At 37.2% G+C, this 21,508-nt stretch overlaps 1 protein-coding gene across 11 annotated transcripts in view; it reads left to right on the top strand.

The window, feature by feature from the left end:
* ESRRG (estrogen related receptor gamma) overlaps window positions 1-21,508 on the top strand; it is a 408,336-nt gene that overhangs the window by 273,757 nt on the left and 113,071 nt on the right. For all 11 annotated transcript variants that reach the window (XM_074897224.1, XM_074897225.1, XM_074897226.1 and 8 more), the window contains 2 exons: window positions 2,439-2,854; window positions 14,965-15,081. In XM_074897224.1, coding sequence (XP_074753325.1) covers window positions 2,439-2,854; window positions 14,965-15,081 — 533 coding nt within the window. The remainder of the gene's footprint in view (window positions 1-2,438; window positions 2,855-14,964; window positions 15,082-21,508) is intronic.

Genomic DNA, 21,508 nt, shown 5'->3' with positions numbered 1-21,508 from the left:
ATTAATTGCAAATGGTTTTTCTGGGAAGGGAAGGGCGACATTCGAGCTCATTATTGCACAAATTAGAAAAAAAACATCAGCAGTGGGAGTCTTAGACAGGAACGTGCCATCAAGCTGGTTATGACAGACTGTAGGCAGTGACTCCTACTGCTGTATTTTGAGACTTTATATGTGGAGTCACAGCAGCAGGGAGATGAAAAGAAGACCAAGTACCTGTTTAGTCAATAAAAGACCTTAGTGTTAGTGTATAGAAAAATAATGTAAACAATAAGTTGGGAGAATGTGAAAGTTAATTGATATTTTTATCATAGATGTATAAAATTCAGTGTCAAAGAAAGAGGAGAGAGAGAGAGACAGAGAGACACCATGTTTTAGTACCCTAATAACTTCTAACTCTAGTCTAAGATCATAATGTATGTGAGAGCGGTCCAGTAATTATAAGGTAATAAGTGGAGTGGTGGTGTAAGTGCTCTAAATTAAAAGGAATTCGCAGAGCTGCTGTAAGTCAGTGCCGACCCGCTTTCTTTCAAACGTTGACTTGAGAAAAGTGCTTAGCCCAGAGTGCAAGTAGAGAGACAAGAGAGAGCTATCTATTAATTACAGCACTCATTAACAGTGACGGCTACAAGGCAGCAGATGCAGAAGAAAAGGCACACGCTACTGCAGGCTGGCAAGGGGATTTCCCCCCCTCCAGTTCTTGAGGAAAGGACAACACAAGCAGGTGGTCCAATGTAATAAGATATTTTCACGGCTTTAACCTTCCCATTTCCTTGGTTTATTTGCTGACACCAGATAGCTTGCTTCTTCCACCTCCCCAAACAAGTACTGATTTTAAGTTTGGAGGGTGACATTTCTGCACATCAGTCTGGCTGTTTTCCAAATTCACATGTTGTTTGTTTTCAGTAGAATTTTACAGTAAAATTTACAACAGTTGAGAGGTCCTAGATCAGATCCATGGGCACTGATTTTGGGGTAAAGCTCATCCTAAGCAGATATGTTTAATGAAGGGTTAGGCTTTGATTTCGGTTAGCCTTATTGGAAAGTAAGCAAACTCTCTTGATTTCTGTCTGTTTTCCATTGGTGAATTTGATTCTAGATCTTGAAGTAGAAATTTATTTTTTTATTATAATGTTTCTTAAACATGAAAAGGTGAAAAGACAAGATCGCAAAAATCACTTCAGGAAGTGAAGTCAGTCAAATTGTCTGGACTTAGGCGCTTGCTTTGAAAACATGAATATATAGCTCCAGGTGGGTGGCCTTATGGGGTAGTTGCTTTTCTGCTGATAGTGTTTCTAGAGAAAGGCTCATAACTGTCATCTGTAGTTTGGCAGCTTCTCAGAGTACTGTCAGGAGTATGCTGGGTAGGCCATTTGCTACTGTGGTCTCATAATCACAGCTGTAGCAAATGAAGATAATATCTGATTCGGAGCTTTCGAATTATTATTTTTGTCCCTTGTTCTCCCTAAAATATGTTTAAAATTAATAAAAAAGTTGGGGATGGAGTAGACAAAGATTTCTTTTTTCCCTTTAGAAAGCATTAATTTGTCAAATGAAATATAATTTCAGATGCTTAATTCTGAAACTGTGACAACTGAGAAGTAAGGCAGAGTATCACCTTCTGAAAGACAAAATTTGTCTAAAATATCCTCTAATATTTTTTTTTTTTAATCCAAGAACGGAACATGTAAAATGTCAGATCCTATAGACCTGCAGATATATGGGATAGTGGCATAGCTATTACTGGTTAGTATGAGGATAATGGCTAGAAAGTAATTGCAGCCAGAGCTGATGAATCATTTCACTTAGATTTTGTGAAAATGGAGTCCGGCCTTAATTATTTGTTAGAGTTCCCAGTTGATACGCTACTCTATTACAATATAGCTGTATCTGTAATAAAGCAGTATTAATACAGACAAAAAAAAAAAGGACTGTGGGAGACTTGCTCTTCAGTTCTGGGATCAGATCAATAGATGACGGATATGTGTTTTAGTCAAGTGTCTTGACAAATACTAATTACAGAGCAGAACATTTATGTGATCAAACTCGGAAATATTTGTTCCTGATAATGATGGAGTTTACAGAAAGTACCAATGGGGAAAGAAAGACATTTAATAGCCAAGTCATCTAATAGGATTTTTGAAATTTTTTGACTTCTAGATGACAAGTTTGGAATTTAGAGTTGATGCTGAAGTTGACATGTAGCCTAGAGGGCAGGTGGAGGGGACAACAAGCGGATTTGGTCACTTTAAAGTTTTTGTTTACTGCCTGTCTGGAGCTTTGACAAAGCTCTGTCATGCCCTTATGCTGATTACCTTCATGTAGAACAAGAGGTATTGACTAATGAATGAATGATGTGCAGTCCCTAACCCTTCCAGAGCAGCCTTAAAGAGCACTGTCTTTAATACACAGATTCTTCTTTCTCTCTCTCCCCACTACAGGCTTCTCTGCAGAATGTCAAGCAAAGATCGACACATTGATTCTAGCTGTTCGTCATACATCAAGACGGAACCGTCGAGCCCTGCCTCTCTGACGGACAGCATCAACCACCACAGCCCTGGTGGCTCCTCAGACGCCAGCGGGAGCTACAGTTCCACCATGAATGGACATCAGAACGGGCTGGACTCACCTCCCCTCTACCCTTCGGCCACAGGGCTTGGGGGCAACGGACCTGTCAGGAAACGGTATGACGACTGCTCCAGTACCATCGCTGAAGATTCACAGACCAAGTGTGAATATATGCTGAACTCGATGCCCAAAAGACTGTGTTTGGTGTGTGGTGACATTGCGTCAGGGTACCACTATGGAGTGGCTTCCTGCGAGGCCTGCAAGGCTTTCTTCAAGAGGACAATTCAAGGTTCGTTATTCTTTAAATTTCTTTTCTTTCTTTTGATCAAAGCGAAATAGTACAATCCTTGACTAAATCCTGTTAGGACTGTACCTTTTCATTCTTCAGTATTTGATCCTACAGATGTTACTCGTGACAAAGCCCCTTTGGGCTTCTTTGGGAGTTCTGTCTCTCACGTTAAGCCCACTGTGATGTTTATTTTGCTCATGAAAAATAGTAAAACACTGGAGCCATCCAGTGCATGTTCAGATTTGTTTTCTGTATGAGTTTCTCATGGATTCCCATAAATGATTGTTGCAAAGAAAACTGACTATTTTTTGAAGGTTGTAATGGATGCCTTTTGAACATACCTTGTGGCCAGCACACAGAGATGGTGCTTGGGTTTTGCTCCTAGTTACACCACTACCATACTTTGATTGTTACAGAAACAGTTAACTTTTATTAAAGCACCAGTGCATTTAAAATGGGAACAAAATGCAATGGTGTAGTGCTTTGTGCATATCGGTGTATTAATAACTGGTCTTTCACCCATGTGGTGTACAGTGACCTTAAACAGGTTCAACAAATATCTGTAAAATCACATTCTAAGGAGAGTACATTGACAGCTTTTGGTCTTTGTCCAGTACTTTGTACTAATCTGCTCTTGATACCTGTTACAAATACACCACATATTTTGGCGTGAATTAGTATGAATGGGATAATTTGCATGACCACTTCGGAACCAATGGAGACAAAATAACCTTCTACTTTGATTTAGATATCATCCTTTCAAGTAAAATTGAAGGTGCTTTATTTAAAGAACATGAGGCCAAGCTTGGCCTGGACAGGAGTATAGTGTCACATTAAATTAAATTCAAACTTCAGAGACTAAAATTAGGTTGCTAAGTCCAAATTTAAGCTCCTCAATAAAACCTGCTTGGTTTTCAGAGGTGTTGAGTGCCTTGAATTCTCAGGAAAGACAATGCAATCTGGTGGTGTACTTTTCTTTTTAAAAATGAGTTACAATAAGGAGCAGAAAGTTAGTTTCAGTTTGTAATTTCACATAACCCAAATTTTGAAACATTTGGTCAAGATTTCTTAAATATAGTATCTCCATATTTAATGTAAAACTAATAAGGAAAAAAAAAAGAATCTTATTTTAAATTATCCATTGCTGAGACAATGGGCATTTAATTCTTCTCTCATCCATTTTACTACTGAGCGACTTGGGTCTTCTAGCAGCATGAAGTACCCGTTTTATGATGGTCATATAGCCACTAAAAAGAAACATTAGACTTCAGTTGTTCTAATGAAGCCAAGTGTTACAAAGTTTGCAACCAATAAACAAACACCTGTGAAGATTCCTAGTGGCCTTGGTTTATATGTATAGTGGCCTTGGTTTATATGTAAAATGAGTGCATATGCAGAAACAGTAGACTTATTTCAAGTCTTTATTTTGGAAAAAGTGAAAAAAGAGGTAGGTGATTTCACTTGACCTTCAAGAACATTTTCAGAAAAGCTCAAGAATTGTTTCCACTGAATCAGTTTGTATTTTGTGGTTGCTAAACTTCAAGCACCAACTTCAACTAGCAACTCTGTTTTTATAAATGGTATTTAATTGCTGTGTAATAGCTGCCCTACAGAACTGAATCGATGCACAATTATTTAGGTTGTATTTTGAGCATAAAAAATGCCACAGAAATGTTAACTGACTTCTGGCAGCAGTGGGTAGCCTGCAATTTTACACTGCACCAGAGACAGCAAGTTTCTGGGCATGGAAGCACAAGACAGGGACGTCATTCTCCAGATTAGCAACCTGGACTTGGCCACGCAGCTCAAGTTAGAACTGGCAGCTGTGCAAAAAGTCTCAGTATGGTTAGAGCACTAGCTGCATCAGCAGGTGACAGTGCTGTGTAGACAAAAAAAAAAAAAAAAGCAGCAAGGCAAAACCAAACATTGAATGGAAAAGCAATAATGAAGAAGCTAAGAATAGGAAGTATGTTACCATCATAATGTCATGGCAGCATCTTCAGTAATGGTGCTGACTAAACTTACACAACGACTAAGAGTTTTCAAATACCGTCCAAAATAATGGAAGCTACTTATTTTGGTGAATCAAACCATGGATTGTGGTAGGTGACAAGAAGTATATAAGAAAAATGTACTTTTCATGTTTTAAATGGGCAAATTCTTCCTTAAAGCTTGCATGAAGAATAATTTCCCTGAGGTTTTTTTTGTTCTAAATGATAGAGTTTAGTCCCAATGTTCCTAGAGGTCATTCTTCCCTCTACCATTTAATTTCTGGATTCATATCACATTCTTTCTCTTCTTGTTTTTAAAATAAGTTTATTACTACATAACTGCAAATAAGAAAACAGGAAATCAGCAAATACCCAAGAAGTTTATAAATACAGCCTAGTAAACCAGATTACCTGAAGAGTCAAATATTGTAACTGTGCATATGTAAGGATAACATGTCTTGGCTTAAAGAATTGCTCATTTTAAATGATAATAATTTAATTGTGATTAGTACTTAATTATAGATTCAGTGAAAAAGAATGTTTGAATTCCCAAACCTTTCTTATTTATCATTCATCAGTTACTAAATAATCTAAGACTTGTAGAATCTAAGTGCCACTTGTATTGAAGTCATGGACAAAAATGCTCTGACCAGTGAAAACAAGGCTGAGCTGGTAAAGTTAGATTATGAAGCAAATCTTGTGTTCATGTCAGGACTGATGTCCTTTCCACTAAGTCAATGAGAGTCTTTCCATTATTTCCATTTCTACAGAGTCTTTTGGAATCTCAGTAGGTGAAAGCCACAGGCAGCTGTTTGGAGATCCAGCCACAGTATCTGTATATCACCAGCATCTTACGTAAGACACAAATGAAGTGCATCACAGGATATACCTTGTAGCCCCTTACATGAGGTGAATTTTGCCCTAATGTAGAGTATACACCTGTTCTTAAGGGTAATGGAGATTATCATTCCCTTTCAGATGGCAGCAATTTGGTCTAAAAAAGTCTGGTCCTGGCTGATACATTTCTCCTCTTCTTCCTGCCTCTTGCAATCCCTGCTAGTTTTCCTAAAAGTAAAGAAATTAAATGAACCCTGTCTTGAATTATAAAAAGCAGTAATTTTGTCTCTTATGAATGTATATTTTATCATAGCACAGAAATACATTTGGGGCTGTGGTAAAGAATGCATGGATTATGATGAAAGTAAAGAATATTAGAAAAAATCAGAAGAAATTACCTGGCTAAAAAAAACCCAAACCAAAACCCACCAAAAAAACAGCTCAATATATAAAATCAGTGTCTTAGGTCATAGTAGAATCTAATGACGTTCTACCCCCTTTTGTGACATATAAGGGACGGGAGAACTGGATGTTCTGTCTGCTCAGCCTAGTACTCTCAGCTGCAGCTCTCCATTTGCTTCTGGAATAATTTACATGGTGGCTGATTGCAAATGTCTTACAGAAACACATACACAGCCAAATCTCCCCAAAACTGGCTTAGTATCAGGGATAGTAGAAAATAGCAACGTCTAAAAATAAGTTACAGGTCCATTGATTTTTCGGGTCTCTCTATAGTTTTTGCTGTGCACTGTATTATCTTGAAAACTCCAAGCTTTCATTAAAAGAGAGAAAAAAGAATTTTCATTTGTCAGCTGGGTGCAAAGTCTTGTGTTCAGCACAGAGGTCTTGTACTTACTAGATGTTTTGTAATGAATATTTAGTGTAAATACATTTCTCATAATTTGTATTTGCTCAGTTATCATAAAGACTAGTAAGTACACATTTTGCATTAACAATAGGTAATTACTCAGTGTCTGTAACAAACATTTCTGCAAGTGGATTGAAATGCTATTCTTGCTTTCAGTAGAAGATGATAGGATGTACAGATTCAATGACAGTTTACAATTTTGTTTTATTTTAGACTTCATCTCTAAAAAAATAGCCTGCATCTAGACAAATTTCTTCCTCCCTTCTTCCAATCTTCAGGACAGTTATCTTTGGACTCTTTAAACTTGCATGAAAAGGCAGTGTGAAAAGCCTAGGTATTGATATGTTGCCTTCCTGGTAAGGCTTGTTGCAAAAGTGTTAGAGCTTACTTATTATTTCCTTGGACAGTGTTTGAATTTTTCTCACAAAAGCTAAAATATTTTGTATTCAATAGGCCTTGTAGTTCTTGGGCTTTGGTGGTTTTTTGTTTTGTTTTGTTTTTTTGTTTATATGTTTATTTTTGTGGAAAAACTGTTGGATGAACAGTATTGAGACAGCAATCTTCTCTTTGTATGCAGGGTGAGTAAAGTGATAGGTAGTAAGACTTACAATCATACCCTCACTGTGTCATTTAAGAGCTTTGTCCCTGAGAGCTGTTGCTTGACCATTTGTCCTAACACAAATGAAAATTCCATTCTGGGAATACTGTTTTCTTTTTGGTCATTATGTGAACTAGATCAAGACTGCCATCTCATTTTATGCTGATCACCTAAGAGCCTTCAGCTCTACAGTTCTGCAGTAGTGTAATTCCTATGGTCTTAAAAGCCTGCCGAAACTAGGAGCTAGATTAAACTGCTTTGTACTTGATTCACCTTTTTGGCTATTCAAAGTTGGTTTTAATCCCTTTAGTGTTCAGGTTTTTCAGCTCTCTTTAGAGTGTTTACCCATTACTGAGCCAATTTGATCTGTAAATGTACAAACACCTTACAGTAAATATATATTTTTTTTTAAATTAGGTAAGAACTGATTAAAAGTTAGAATTAACTAAGTAAATTCAGATAATAAGATGACATTTAAAATAGGCAACATAAAGTTTGATTCAAAGTTACATTTGACCTAAGTGGCTTCTAGAGGTTAATTTGTATCTCAAAGCTGCCTCCACATCATTTTTGTGGGGGAAATGAAAGCAAATTAAGAAAGATTTTAGGGCTTTTCAGCGTATTTACTGGTAGTTAAGATTATAGTTTTTTTATAGAAAGATAGGATGGAGGCTTGCATCTTGGTGCAATAGTCTGTGGACCTTGGCTCTGGTGCAAAGATGGCAGTCTTCCAGTGAACCTAACACTAAATGTCACCTGAATCCATCATTACCTGATTAAATCATTCACCTTCCTTATATAAGTGAAAGTCTGTGCCTCAGCATTTCTTTCAAAGAACATTTTAAGGAAGCAATGATAGATATCTTCCCTTTTGCCCTGATTTCTCTGTGCCTGTGGGCCAAACTAGTGAGCAAATATTTTTAATTCCTTCCAACATGTCTTTTAATCCTGTCATAATGTCATTGTGTAACTATGCAGCCAAACAAGATGAGAGAGTGAAATATAAACACGCTGAAATCTAAGAACCAGAGAGAAGCTTAAAATTATACAGATGGTTCTATCTTTTTTACTATCTGTGCTTTTTTTTACAGACTTGTAAATTATATGCTGCATTTTAATTATTAGGGAACAAGAGTGACCATCCTGATTTGTGCATGGCTATTTCAAACCTATCAGAAATAAAAAGAGATGTGGTTTACAAATAGTACTGGTACAGTGGTATGTATCAATTCTATTTTAATTAGGTCTGGATCTCTATTTGTTATAAACATCTCTGAAAGCTTCTAGCCCTCTTATGAAGCTCTGTCTAGTTTGAAACTAGAGACATGTAGTCTCAGCTGGAAAGTGATTTATTTTAATGTTTCTGTAACTTTTTAAATTACTTTTTTTTTACTGCTGCGAAAGTCATTTGGTTTGCAACTTCACAGACTGTTTTCTTACAAACAAACAATGACAATTTTTCATGCTGCCTTGGTAGGATGTGTCAAAAACAACTTAGATAAAATACCAGTAGGGACAAAATATAATATAGATGGTTCAGTCTTTCTGACTTGAACAACTCTTCAGTGACTCCTAGGCAGGAGGGGATCAGTTCTATTTGTGTCTTCAAAGCGTTGGTTCTCTCTTAAGATGACCTTAATATACTTCATTTCTGTTGAAGATAAAGAAATTTACTCCAGTGGGAATCAAAGGTAACTGGGCCCTTACAGGTGTCATTAAACACTCTCCAATATCAGCCTCATATTGAAAATTATGGTGGGTTTTATGATGCTGGAAATCCATCTACCTTAAGTTAGAGGCTGATGCAAAAATGTCATGCAGTCAGACCAGCCAGCATCACTTTCACATTTTTGTTTTAAATCTCTATTCATGTTGCTTTCTAGAAATAAAAAGTACATTTCAGAAGTTCTAAGTATATTATAGTTCAGGAACATAGTACACTGGCCTTTTTTGAGCAACTCAACAGAGTGATTTCGTTTAAAATGTACTTTTAAGCTGGCTGTGTTCCTCTGTCAAATACCATTCTTACACTGTAGAGTTATTTAAAAACCAGCTGCTTTTCCTGAGTTTCTAAGACAGAGTGACAGAAAAGGCAACACAAGCAATGGAGACGTAAGCATAATCCTTCATACATGATCCTATCATCTTGAAAAAATGTTTGATACATTTAGGAAACAATTTTTTAAATGTTCTGTAACTTTGTATGTGCAGTATTGTTTCTGAAGTCACCCAGATGAAAAGTTGTGAATACAGTCAACTTTAATCTTAAACAGCTCCAGGTGACATGTAGCAGAATTCATAGATCTATAGTTCATAGAGCTATCTACAGTATCAGGTGATTCCATCTAAGGATTTGTTAGCCAAAACTAGATTCAGTTAGGTTCAAATCCAACCTCATTCCAACCTGACCCCATTTCTGAAAACTTACTGACAAGAGTACTTTTACTTGTGACAATATTTACTCATACTTAAATTTGGTTTAGTTCTGACTGCAAAGTAGGGAACAGAGCAAGAACTGAAACTTTAACCTGAGAGAAAATATTTTTACTTTCCTCAGTTCAGCTTTGCTAAGACCTATAAACATCAAATACATTTTTAAGTCCATCTGGGACTTTTTCTCTATCCTTCTTTTCCTAAGTTAGCCTGTTACTCTATTTCCAACAGCATCTACTTCTCAGTTTCTCAGGAACTATTCTTTTCTGTTGTGGTTGAATTGCATATCAAGGTGTGACCTAACATACCATAATACACTGTGTTGGCATAGATTCTCCTGTCTCTCTTTTCAGGATTTCTCTTTTATTAATTTCCAGAAGACCTGTGGCTGTACTCCTAGCTACCTTTCATTTTCCAGAGCTTTCATGCATGCCAGTCCACAGACAAGCAGGTGTATTCCTTTGGGTCTGTCACCCAGGAAAACAGAGCATGAAGGTGGTACTTGGGGTAAACTTTACTGCAGAAAGACTTAAATCCAATGATGCAGTAGCCTCTATTAAGAATAATAACACTTGCTTTTTAAATACAAGTTTTTGGAAAAAGGTAGTAGATTACAGAAGCTCAAAGAGAAGGTTTGGGAGAAAAATGGGGCATTATTGAATATAAATAAAGAGGTACTGAAATGCAATTTCATGAGCTAATTATAGCATAAAATTATTACATTGAAGGAATAATTAATTCCTCTCTGTTGGTTTAATGCTTCTTTTCTTTTTTTGGTTTTCTGGACCTACATTGCCACACAGTAAAAGTTTCAGTACTGATTTCTTCAGCATTCCTCCTGCTTTTGTAAGTGGCTCATGACTACTCTTTCCAAACACATTTTCACCCTGTGTCTCAGTCTTTCTTGTGTCTTTTATTTGTCCAAAGATTTTTCTGAGCATGAATCCTATAGCTCATAGCAGTCCTTCACATCTTTAGTGTTGCAATATCAAATGTCGCAGTGTGGAAGGGGAAATAAAGCTTCTGCTAAGAATTGCTGTCTGCAGCTTCTGTTCATGTTTGTATTTGTGGAAGAGAGACCCCTGTTTCAGCCTGTCCCACAGACTGGAGCCAGTATCTAGAGTCAGCTTCGCACTCTTGATATCTGTGAGGTTCTAAAGTTGTAACTGTTGATGCCAATAACTTCATTTGGGATAAGGCACAGTGCTTTCAGTGGCCTCTTCTTTGTCACGGTTTTCACTCCTCCTCTTCTGTTAATCTTGAGTTTTGCTGTCAATTCTGTGCAAGAAATGGCCAAAATGGTCTCAAGAATCTTGGCTAAGTCCAGTCAATTGCCTGGCTTGTAAAACCATCAAGTACCTCTACCGTTAAAACTGCATTATGACTCCACATCTCATTCAGGTAACCTCCAAACTTCATCTGTGAGATGAAAAAAAATGGTATCTTGGCCCACTTTTCCTTGAGCTGTGTATCAAGAGAGCTGAATATGTACCCTAAGTTTTAGCCTTTTATCTCAAGATCAGATATTTAGTGGGTCAGTTGCTCTTGATAGGCACACTGTGTTAGAAGTATTTTCTCATCTTTAGCTGAGATAATAAAATTTAACAAATTAGTAGAAAAAATAAACTGTTTTTAAATAAACGTTCCTCAGTGCATGAGGAGAGAAAAGGGACTCTGGCTGACATAAATCCCCTTGCGTTATTATAGCACAAGGCAATGTGTTTGGGGAGTGAAGATTTGACATATATTTTTATTTTCAAACGTCATACTAATTTACATTACTCAGCCCTTTAACTGCCAAACTGTAAAAGTCCATTACGCTACTGAAAGGAATATACAAATTATCCCCTGGCACTTCAGGCAGGAGTTTTACATATAAGCTGTTATTCTATCAGCCAGCTAGCTGCATGATTCTATTAAGGAGTAAGTGAGAAAATTATATTGCCTGCAAACTAATTGTACGAAAGACTCTGAAATAAGTAATCAGAGCCCAGTCCTTTCTGAAAACCATCCAGGAGATATTATAAATTGCTCGATCATTCTTGTCAGCCCAGTTTAAAGACTCAGAGCTGCCATGTTGATTTTGTTCACTGTATAACACAACTACCTCTCCAGCTGTTGGCAGGAGTGGGCAAACTCAACTTATATTCTCACTAGATGCTTAGTTTCAGACCCTAGCATCATGCAGTAGACAAGTAAATGGTAGAGCTTCCTTCTGCATCTTTCTCACTGAAATAAAATGCAGATCTCAGCACCCTGAATGGATGCAGTGTATCTGTGAAATTGTACAGATTCCCAAACTCTTAAAATCATTTCTGTTTCTTTATCTCTAGTGTGTAGAAGTAAATAAGAAATTATGAGAGCTCTAATGACCTGCGATGTGCAGTAAATTTAGGTTTTTACTAAAAATATATCCACTAATACTTCGAGTGCTAGGTAAAACGCATTTTGAGTGCGATATATATCCAGGTACATATGCATTGCAATGAAGTTTGGGTTTTTTTAGGGAAGCTCCCTGACAGAAATGAAGTCTATCCATGGAGATATTTGGTAAAATACTGCATTCGTATGTGAAGTGGTGACAAAAATACTCGTTTCCTTGAACTCTTACTTTGGTCTAGCCATATTCTAAAATGTTGAAACACTTTAGGGGAACCAGCTATAGCCATTGATAAGATGTGGATCTTTGCGGCACCAATAAATCCAGTTATTGTAAACTCTACTGAGTTCACTGGAGGAACTCTTTGCAACATCTTCCAAGTTTATTTTCTAACATCAAAAATTAAGAATGAACATCTGCTGGAAAATACAATTCTTTAAAGCAGCCTAAATTGATAGGAGAAGATTCCCTCTCTAAGCTAAAGTACTAGAATCGAAGTGAGTAGACTAATAGCTTATTTTAGAGTCCTGTATGTGGAAAGACTGCAGGAAAAATATGTTGCATAATGTGCTGTACACTACAGACCCTTACCATGTTTCATAGTATTTTCCGCAAAACTGAAATGTCAGGGTAAAGATTAGAAGCGTCTATTTAGGGAAATAAGCAATCTTGCCTATATTTTTCTGGTTTTGAAGGCTGCTTTTTGGTGTGGACATCTGTGCCTTTGTCATCTGTGCCTTTGCACAAGGGCTCTGGCTGTAGTGGGAGTGCTCCACTTGCCTCAGTACAGAGCTTTGCTGCTTGAAGTTCTGTATTGTAGTCTCAATCTTATTTTTGATCATTTCTGACCTTGTGCAAAGATATCTTTGATCTCTTGCGCAAAGCATTTCTGATTCCCTGTTTCTTTTTTTTTAAAAATAGGGATTGTAATACATTTATTACTATAATATGATTAAGTTAATTAGGTACAGTTTGTGAAAGGCTTTGAAGATGTCCCTGTGTAGTGGTTGTGCCTCACTAAGAATGCCTCGTTAGAGTGTGAGAGGATAATGTGAATCTTTTTTTAAGCATGCCCTTACCATTCTTTCCTATGTATCCTTCCAGAAGTGTTATTTCCTAACTTCTCTAACATGTATTGGAAAGAAGTTTTGCAGGACCTGTTGGGCTGAATTTCCTGCCCACTGTATCCTTAAGTTTCTTAAATAGCTTTCCTCTCAGGAGCCAAGGAAGGGGAAGAGGACTAACCTGAAGTTTGAGTTTTGTCAACAAGAACCATTAGCATTCATGCATCCCAAGATCTGTTCTACTCACCAGCATTGCTAAGTCAGTCATGCAGCAATGTTCAGGAGGAAGAAAGCCCACAAAGGCCTGAGAAAAGTGTGATGGCAGTATTGACAGAACATACATTCCACCATGCAGACCTCCTTTATCATAAATACTTAACCAATTTTCAATAGATTTAAGTAGTTTAAGTATTACTTCCTGTTGAATTAGCAGTTGCTGAGCATTTGAGTCTTTGTGCAATCCTGCAATCCACTAATGCGATATTTAATGAGGAGACATCAGTCTGGAGAAAGGTAGTCAATATAAATCAGTGTTTACAAAGTGTGATTAACTCTGAAATATTTCATCAATGCTGTGGTCCCAGGCAGACTCTATGCTAATTATTAGAACCTGTGCATGTTTCAGGGGACTTTGACGGACCCTGAGTGCAGCAAACATGGAGCAGCAAAATTGCAATTATGCTCGGACTGTCTCTGATGACAATTTATGCATTTGGTGCGATGACCTCTTCCTTCCCAAGAGGGCAATAAACAGAATGCATTTTCATTAAGATACTAATGCACTTTATCACAGGGGGAAAGGGTTAGAAAATAAAGAAATACCTTTAAAGCAAGATGTGACAGGCTGATGGGGAAGATACTTTATTTAAGAGTCAGTTTCCTGGTGAAACTTCTGACTGCTGCAAAGTCTGTCATGCTAAATGTAGTCATGGGCAATAGGATGCATGGCTGGGCAGATGAATAAGCTGAGCTAAGCTGTTTTGTAAAAAGTGCAGTGGTACTAGGGCAAAAGAGAGCAGATGTTCTCCCATTTGGACTTACACCCAAAGATGTGATTTTTAAAATGTAAAGAAAATTTCTCATATCCTTTACCCATTAATTTTCAGGTTTTTTTTTTTTTCTTATTTTTGAGGATAAATAATATGTACTAAGCAGCAGCAACAACAACAACAACAAAAGGAGACACTTTTTCCCAGGAGGACTCTCATTGAAGGATTTAGCTTGTTCTAAGCCTTAAGGACAGTTGGGAGAAGCAGGGACAAGCATCTCCCACAGTGTTCGTTACTCTGACAACTTGGTAGGAATGATCCTATTTCTGATGCCTGTCAGTACAAGAACTCTGTCTAAAGTATAGAGAGAAGGGGAGATGTCCTGGCTGAGAGATCTGACCCAGTAGCTGTAGAGCATGCTAGATGTGGTGGTAGCAGTGCTGGTGAGCCTTGCCTGATACACTTTGCCAGCCGTTATGGAAGGAAAAGGGTGAAGCTCAGTAGTATCTGTGACAATTGGTTGTCCAATGAAGTATGACAGTCTCCTTGTCCTATTCTGGACAAAGAGGGACTGATGAAACTGGCGAAATAAAAGGAAATGAAGAGTGTTCAGGTTAAGAGGAGCCTGAGCGTGTGGCTTGGTACAGACACATGAATACAGGGACCATGTGTGGAGCCAGACACAGACTCACATTAATTGTGGGTTGGGGTTTTTTTTATATACCTGTCTAGATTTAAAAGAAAAAAAAAAAAAAAAAAAGTCAAAGAGATCATCCTTTAACTTGGCTTTTCGTTTTTACTTGAAAAGTGTTTCCTTTCTGTAGCACTGTTTACTCTTGATATATTCCAAAATTAAACACCATTGCAATTGTATGAGTCCTTCAGATATCCATTATGTTGATTAGTCAGTGATTCTGAATACCTATCTTTTCCGGTACTTTCTATTACAGGTAACATAGAATACAGCTGCCCTGCAACGAATGAATGTGAAATCACAAAGCGCAGACGCAAGTCCTGCCAAGCCTGCCGCTTCATGAAGTGTCTAAAAGTTGGTATGCTGAAAGAAGGTAAGACTGATCAAGTCAATATGTATATCTCTGCAAGTGCATGCAACAATTGTAGGGCAATCAGGAAAGAAAAGAGATTGGTGAGTGTTCTAATCAGTTATTGTAGAGGCAATTTTCATGTATACTTGGCTCTTCCTGACAGTCTGTTTGTAAGCTATGGAATCACAGTGTATCTACACAAAGTTCATCTTCTCTGGAATATTTCTATGTGTAGTACAGCAAGATGTACCCCAGCATTCAGACTCCTTCAGTAGATAATTAATAGAATAATCATAAGAAAATATCCCCTCATTTTCCTTGATGCTTTAACATCAAGATTTCTTTCCTCCGTTCCTTATCCACTTTCTGGCAGAAACACACACTGTGCCTTCTTTTCCCTATTTTTACTCAGTCTTCATATCATCAGAACAAATGAAAGTGTTACTTCTCAGTTAAACAAGTATAAATATTGAGTACGTCTACTGAAGCTACTTTAACTACACTGGAGCAAATAATGGCATACAGAAGAGGAGAATCCACCCTTTTTTTTTTCCCTTTTTTTTTCCCTTTTTTTTTCCGTTTTTTTTCCCTTTTTTCCCCCTTTTTTTCCCTTTTTTTCCCTTTTTTTCCCTTTTTTTTTCCCTTTTTTCCCCTTTTTTTTCCCCTTTTTTTTCCCCTTTTTTTTCCCCTTTTTTTTCCCCTTTTTTTTCCCCTTTTTTTCCCCTTTTTTTTCCCCTTTTTTCCCCCCTTTTTTTCCCTTTTTTTCCCTTTTTTTCCCTTTTTCCCCTTTTTTCCCCTTTTTTCCCTTTTTTCCCCTTTTTTCCCCTTTTTTCCCCTTTTTTCCCCTTTTTCCCTTTTTTCCCTTTTTTTCCCTTTTTTTCCCTTTTTTCCCTTTTTTCCCTTTTTTCCCTTTTTTTCCCTTTTTTCCCTTTTTTCCCTTTTTTTCCCTTTTTTCCCTTTTTCCCTTTTTCCCTTTTTCCCTTTTTTCCTCCCTTTTTCCCTTTTTTTCCCTTTTTTTCCCCTTTTTTTCCTTTTTTTCCTTTTTTCCCTTTTTTTCCCTTTTTTTCCCTTTTTTTCCTTTTTTTCCCTTTTTTTCCCTTTTTTTTTTTTCCCTTTTTTTCCTTTTTTTCCCTTTTTTCTTTTTTTCCCTTTTTTCTTTTTTTCCCTTTTTTTCCCTTTTTTCCCTTTTTTCTTTTTTCCCTTTTTTCCTTTTTTTTTTCCCTTTTTTCCTTTTTCCCTTTTTCCCCCTTTTATTCCCCTTTTATTCCCCTTTTATTCCCCTTTTTTCCCCTTTTTCCCCTTTTTCCCCTTTTTCCCCTTTTTTCCCCTTTTTTCCCTTTTTTCCCTTTTTTCCTTTCCCTTTTTTCCCTTTTTTCCTTTTTTCCCTTTTTTTCCCTTTTTTTCCTTTTTTTCCCTTTTTTCCCTTTTTTCCCTTTTTTTCCTTTTTTTCCCTTTTTTCCCTTTTTTCCCTTTTTTCCCTTTTTTCCCTTTTTTTCCCTTTTTTCCCTTTTTTTCCCTTTTTTTCCCTTTTTTTTCCCTTTTTTTCCCTTTTTTTCCCCTTTTTTCCCCTTTTTTCCCCTTTTTTCCCTTTTTCCCCTTTTTCCCCTTTTCCCCTTTTTCCCCCTTTTTCCCCCTTTTTCCCCTTTTTCCCCCTTTTTCCCCCTTTTTCCCCCTTTTCCCCCTTTTTTCCCCCTTTTTCCCCTTTTTCCCCTTTTTTCCCCCTTTTTCCCCCTTTTTTCCCCCTTTTTTCCCCTTTTTCCCCCTTTTTTCCCCCTTTTTTCCCCCTTTTTTCCCCCTTTTTTCCCCCTTTTTTCCCCCTTTTTTCCCCCTTTTTTCCCCCTTTTTTCCCCCTTTTTTCCCCCTTTTTTCCCCCTTTTTTCCCCCTTTTTTCCCCCTTTTTTCCCCCTTTTTTCCCCCTTTTTTCCCCCTTTTTTCCCCTTTTTTCCCCTTTTTCCCCCTTTTCCCCCTTTTCCCCCTTTTCCCCCTTTTCCCCCTTTTCCCCCTTTTCCCCCCTTTTCCCCCCTTTTCCCCCCTTTTCCCCCCTTTTCCCCCCTTTTCCCCCCTTTTCCCCCCTTTTCCCCCCTTTTCCCCCCTTTTCCCCCCTTTTCCCCCCTTTTTCCCCCTTTTTCCCCCTTTTTCCCCCTTTTTCCCCCTTTTTCCCCCTTTTTCCCCCTTTTTCCCCCTTTTTCCCCCTTTTTCCCCCTTTTTCCCCCTTTTTCCCCCTTTTTCCCCTTTTTTTCCCCTTTTTTTTTCCTTTTTTTTTTTTTTTTTTTTTTTTTTTAAAGCATGTGAGTACCCATGCCCCTCACTGTAAGTATATATTGAGTGTTTTAATTCATCAGTTACATTTTGAAGATACTGAATAACAGGTAAATAGCAAATGCTTCCAAGAAACACTACTATCTCACCTGGAACCTGATTCGTCTGTTACAGAAAGCGGGAATTCCTTAAATCTTGTTTGCCTGCTGTGCCCTTGTATTGCTGCTAATGTGTATGCAAAAATAGGTTTTAATGTGCATGTATTGTATACATTATTATTGTAGTGCAGTTACCACCAGGAAAGAATAGCAGAAGATGTCATGGACTTCTGAGCTAGATTACCTTTTAAAATAAAATCAATGTAATGTTTTCTAAACATTGTCTCCAATGGAGAGTACTTTGTGTTAAGCAACCACTTTAAAAATAGTCCCATGCAATTTTGCTTTGCCAGTGCTTAAACAGTCAGCTTTAATAGATGGTTGATTTTTGCAGATCGTTTGATGGTAATTTAAAACAGGTTTAAGTACACAGCTATCAGGGTAAAATCCAAGAACAACAGAGACCAGTGGAGAGATGATGGACAAATTAGGCCTATCACGCACCTACAGACATATTCTTATTGGATTATACTTACTAAGAATAAACCTTGTTCTGTGCAACTGCTTTGGCAGATGCTATGATCCTGTGAGCCAAATCCTGCTGTCCTTAGTCTTACTTGAGCAAAACTCCTGTCAGATTCAGTGGGGATTTTGCCTCAGTAAGAATGGCAGGATTTGACCCTCTCTTCCAGTGGTGATAGGACGGTTCTTTACTTGCCAAAATCCTCATATAACTGACCACTAGGAATAGTTACTTAAAGGTTAAATTGTGATGCTTAGGTGAACTGTAGGAAGAAAAGAATGTCTGAGTATGGCACCTTTTGAAAGGGACTGTTCTTAACATCTTTTTTTAGTAAGTTAAGACCCCATATCACTAGTAACCTAATATACAGATATAGTGAGCAACTTGTTTGGAAACGAAGCAGTGCTGCCAAGAGTACATCCAGGTGAATTGGTTTAGACCTTTTCTTTTAAATTTTGAGGGCATCTTTACACATCCACTAACATTCATATTTAAAAATCTAGTCTGTGTGCAGCTTCTGGGACTGCATGAGGAAATTAATTGACTCTTCTACAAATGAGTAATTATCTGAGTTACCAAAATTGTGCGCAGATTTACTGTGTTTCTGCATACGATTTTGGTAACTGAGCTAATTTAGTTAGACAATTCAAATGCACATTGTGAATCGGATTTTTTACATGAATGATCATTGTCCATGGATACAAAACTATCCCACAATTTTTCTTAATCAGAATTTCATAGTCTATCCTAAGACTACATAGTTTTTTCAGAAAGTTCTACAATGACAAAATAACTAATTCCTTTGACAAGAAGTTTCCTTTGTTGGCCCTCCTGGGCATGTCATAGTTCTTTTACTGTGTGAGTTTTTCTGTCTGAACACAGTAATATTTGTACTTATTTTTAATTGTTGAGACTTTTCATCTAGTGGAGAGTTAGCTTACCTTCTTTTCAGGTATTACTTATCTACCACCTAATAGGACAACCTAAAAGAATCTACTAGGGTGTTTTGTTTTCTTTCCTCCTTTAGTGGCCACTTTTACTTTTGAAATCATACTTATTCATAGTGTACTTTTAGGTCTGTACTTGAAATTGATTTTTTTTTTTTTTTTTTTTTCTTCTTGGAAGGTAGTTTTGGAGCTAGCTGGTGGGGTTTTTTTTTACTATGGGAAAGTCTGGAGATGAATTTTTGGCTTTGACCACATCCTTTATGCACAGAATGAAGAAAGATGATATACTTACTTCTTTCATGTGTAAAGTGGCATAAATTTACTGATTAATAGCATGGACTTACACTGAGCTGAAATAATTCCTGCTGTATTTTAAATGTTTCTTTATGTACAGACAAGGATTTCAGTCCCATGCAGCATGTCAGAGATCATGCTGCAGTAAATCTATTCAAATGTAAACCTGTTCAATTCAATTACCAGTTTATAATAAAATTTGCTGCTGCAGTCTCCACGTTTTTCACAGCAGTCTCTACATGCTGATGGCACAGCATGCCTGGAAATTGACAGCCTAAATCTATTTACAAAAAAAATTTAGTTGCAGACCTGAAATAAAATCAAGTTTAAGCAGCTTTGAGAGGAGCATCATATTCCTTACAACTTCTGCACATCTGCCAGTGTGCATCTTCTCTAGAAATCTTCTCCTGTTAGTGGGGAGTTTTCTTCTAGAAATGTTCCTTAACAAACAGTTTTTAAATATGACTAAGTTAAACAGTTATCACACATTTTGCTTCCCTTCACATTTGGGAAGACTTTATTACATTGTTGTTTTGTGAATTGTCATGTAAAATTCATGATAAAAATTACAGTGTCTGGAAAAAGATCCTGAGTTTTATTTTCGCTTGTAGGGTAAGGTCCGAAAACCACTTAGAGCAAATGTATAGAGTGGCTTCTCTTATGACAGCTGCATGTTCAATCATTTACTGTGGGAAGATAATGGTGCTTTTCATCCAGCATTCAGTGTTTCTGCGAGAGACCTAGTGTTAGGATTGGGCCATGTCTTGGGGTCTTCCCTGGCAGCAAATTGGATTCCTGGTCACATACAATACGGGACGGAATGGGGAATATCTGTACATATTCTCAAGGATGTTGATGGGCCATAGCCAGCAACACCTAGATCAAGATTCTTAACAGTTTGTAAGTCATGGGCCAGAACCTATAGAAGGAAGGGTAAAGCTGGTACTGGGCTGAGCTGGAGTGGAATTAAGTCCTGACTCCTGTCAGCATCTCCTAATGAGTAGCCCAAGAAAGTTGCTACAGACTAATCCAGAGGAATACTTTATTTTGATTTAGCCTGTGGACTGTTACTTGAAAACAAAAGTCTAGGTGTATGGACACTTTTTGAATATGTGTTACGCTTTGTAGTGAAGCAATCAGCAGATGCTGATGAGCTTTTAAGCACATGGCAAGTATGAGGTTATCATATTTTCATTTACTTTCCTAGGTAATGGTTATTAGCAGCACAGCAGAATACACTTTACTCAAAGAAAAAAAGTTACATTTTCCTATTTTTAATTTTGTGTGCCAGCATTATGAAAAATCAGATTTCAAGGATCAGTTGGTTATTCTGTTGAAATACAGTTTCTTTGACTGTGCTAATGTTTTGGATTCTCTCAGATTCACAAGAACAGATCAAACAACATAAAGATTCCTGTGTAGTTCAGGGAGAAACTTTTCAAATCTGTCCCTAGAGATTTCTGTAAATAATATTGCAACTGCTAAAAGGGGGCAGGGAGGGGAAAAACGACAACTTGCCCTTTTAAAATAGGAACACTTTTAAAACATTCTCTAGTTTTCACTTTTGTTGGTTTATTATCAGTCTTTTTAGTTTGCTTCAGGTGGTACAATTAAATCTGTGTGTGCAAGATTGTGTGTTTTAGCTATTTTCCTTTTTATACAGCTAGTTGGACTGAGAAAAAATGTGTTGTTTTTTTCTTTTCTAAGAAGGAAAATTGGATGTAAAACTGCATGATTTGATATGGGAAATCATGGGTAGATGCCTGACTTTTTTTTTTTTCTATTGCTAGCTGATCTAGTTGAATTCTACTTGTAGTCTTCTATCAGTAGTATGTGCCTTTTAATACTATCTGTGAGACTACTTACTAACATGTGTCTGTGATAGAAAATATTATTCCAAGTTTATTATACCGCAGATCTTGCTCAGACTAGGTGCCCATGTGAAATATTTCCACTGGAGTAATTATTCCAAAATAAAATGACTTTTTATTTCAGATGCAGTGTTCATATAATTATTTTTTCAAGAAGTTATTCCATATGTTTCAATTTTCTCCATAGAGGCAGAGCCATATCCTCAGTTTTATCTGTCCCTATATTGTAGCAAGGTTAAAAATTGCAGTTCAGAGGGGAACCTATTGAGTGGCAATAACGCAGCTTTTAGACCAGCTGAAATATTGAATCCTGTCTTAACTCTCACGGTTCTGAGCAGCGCTAGTTCATTTTTTACAGGACTGTGACACATCTCCCGTATATCTCTCATCTCTGATATCTGCATGTTTTCAGAATTTTTTGAGAGTGGTTTGCAGTGGCTAATCTGCATTGCTTGT

Source organism: Athene noctua, chromosome 1 (genome assembly GCF_965140245.1).
Source record: "Athene noctua chromosome 1, bAthNoc1.hap1.1, whole genome shotgun sequence".
In the NCBI taxonomy this organism is placed as follows: domain Eukaryota; kingdom Metazoa; phylum Chordata; class Aves; order Strigiformes; family Strigidae; genus Athene; species Athene noctua.
Note: the sequence above shows the minus strand (reverse complement) of the source record. Positions and strands in the feature narration are given on the sequence as shown.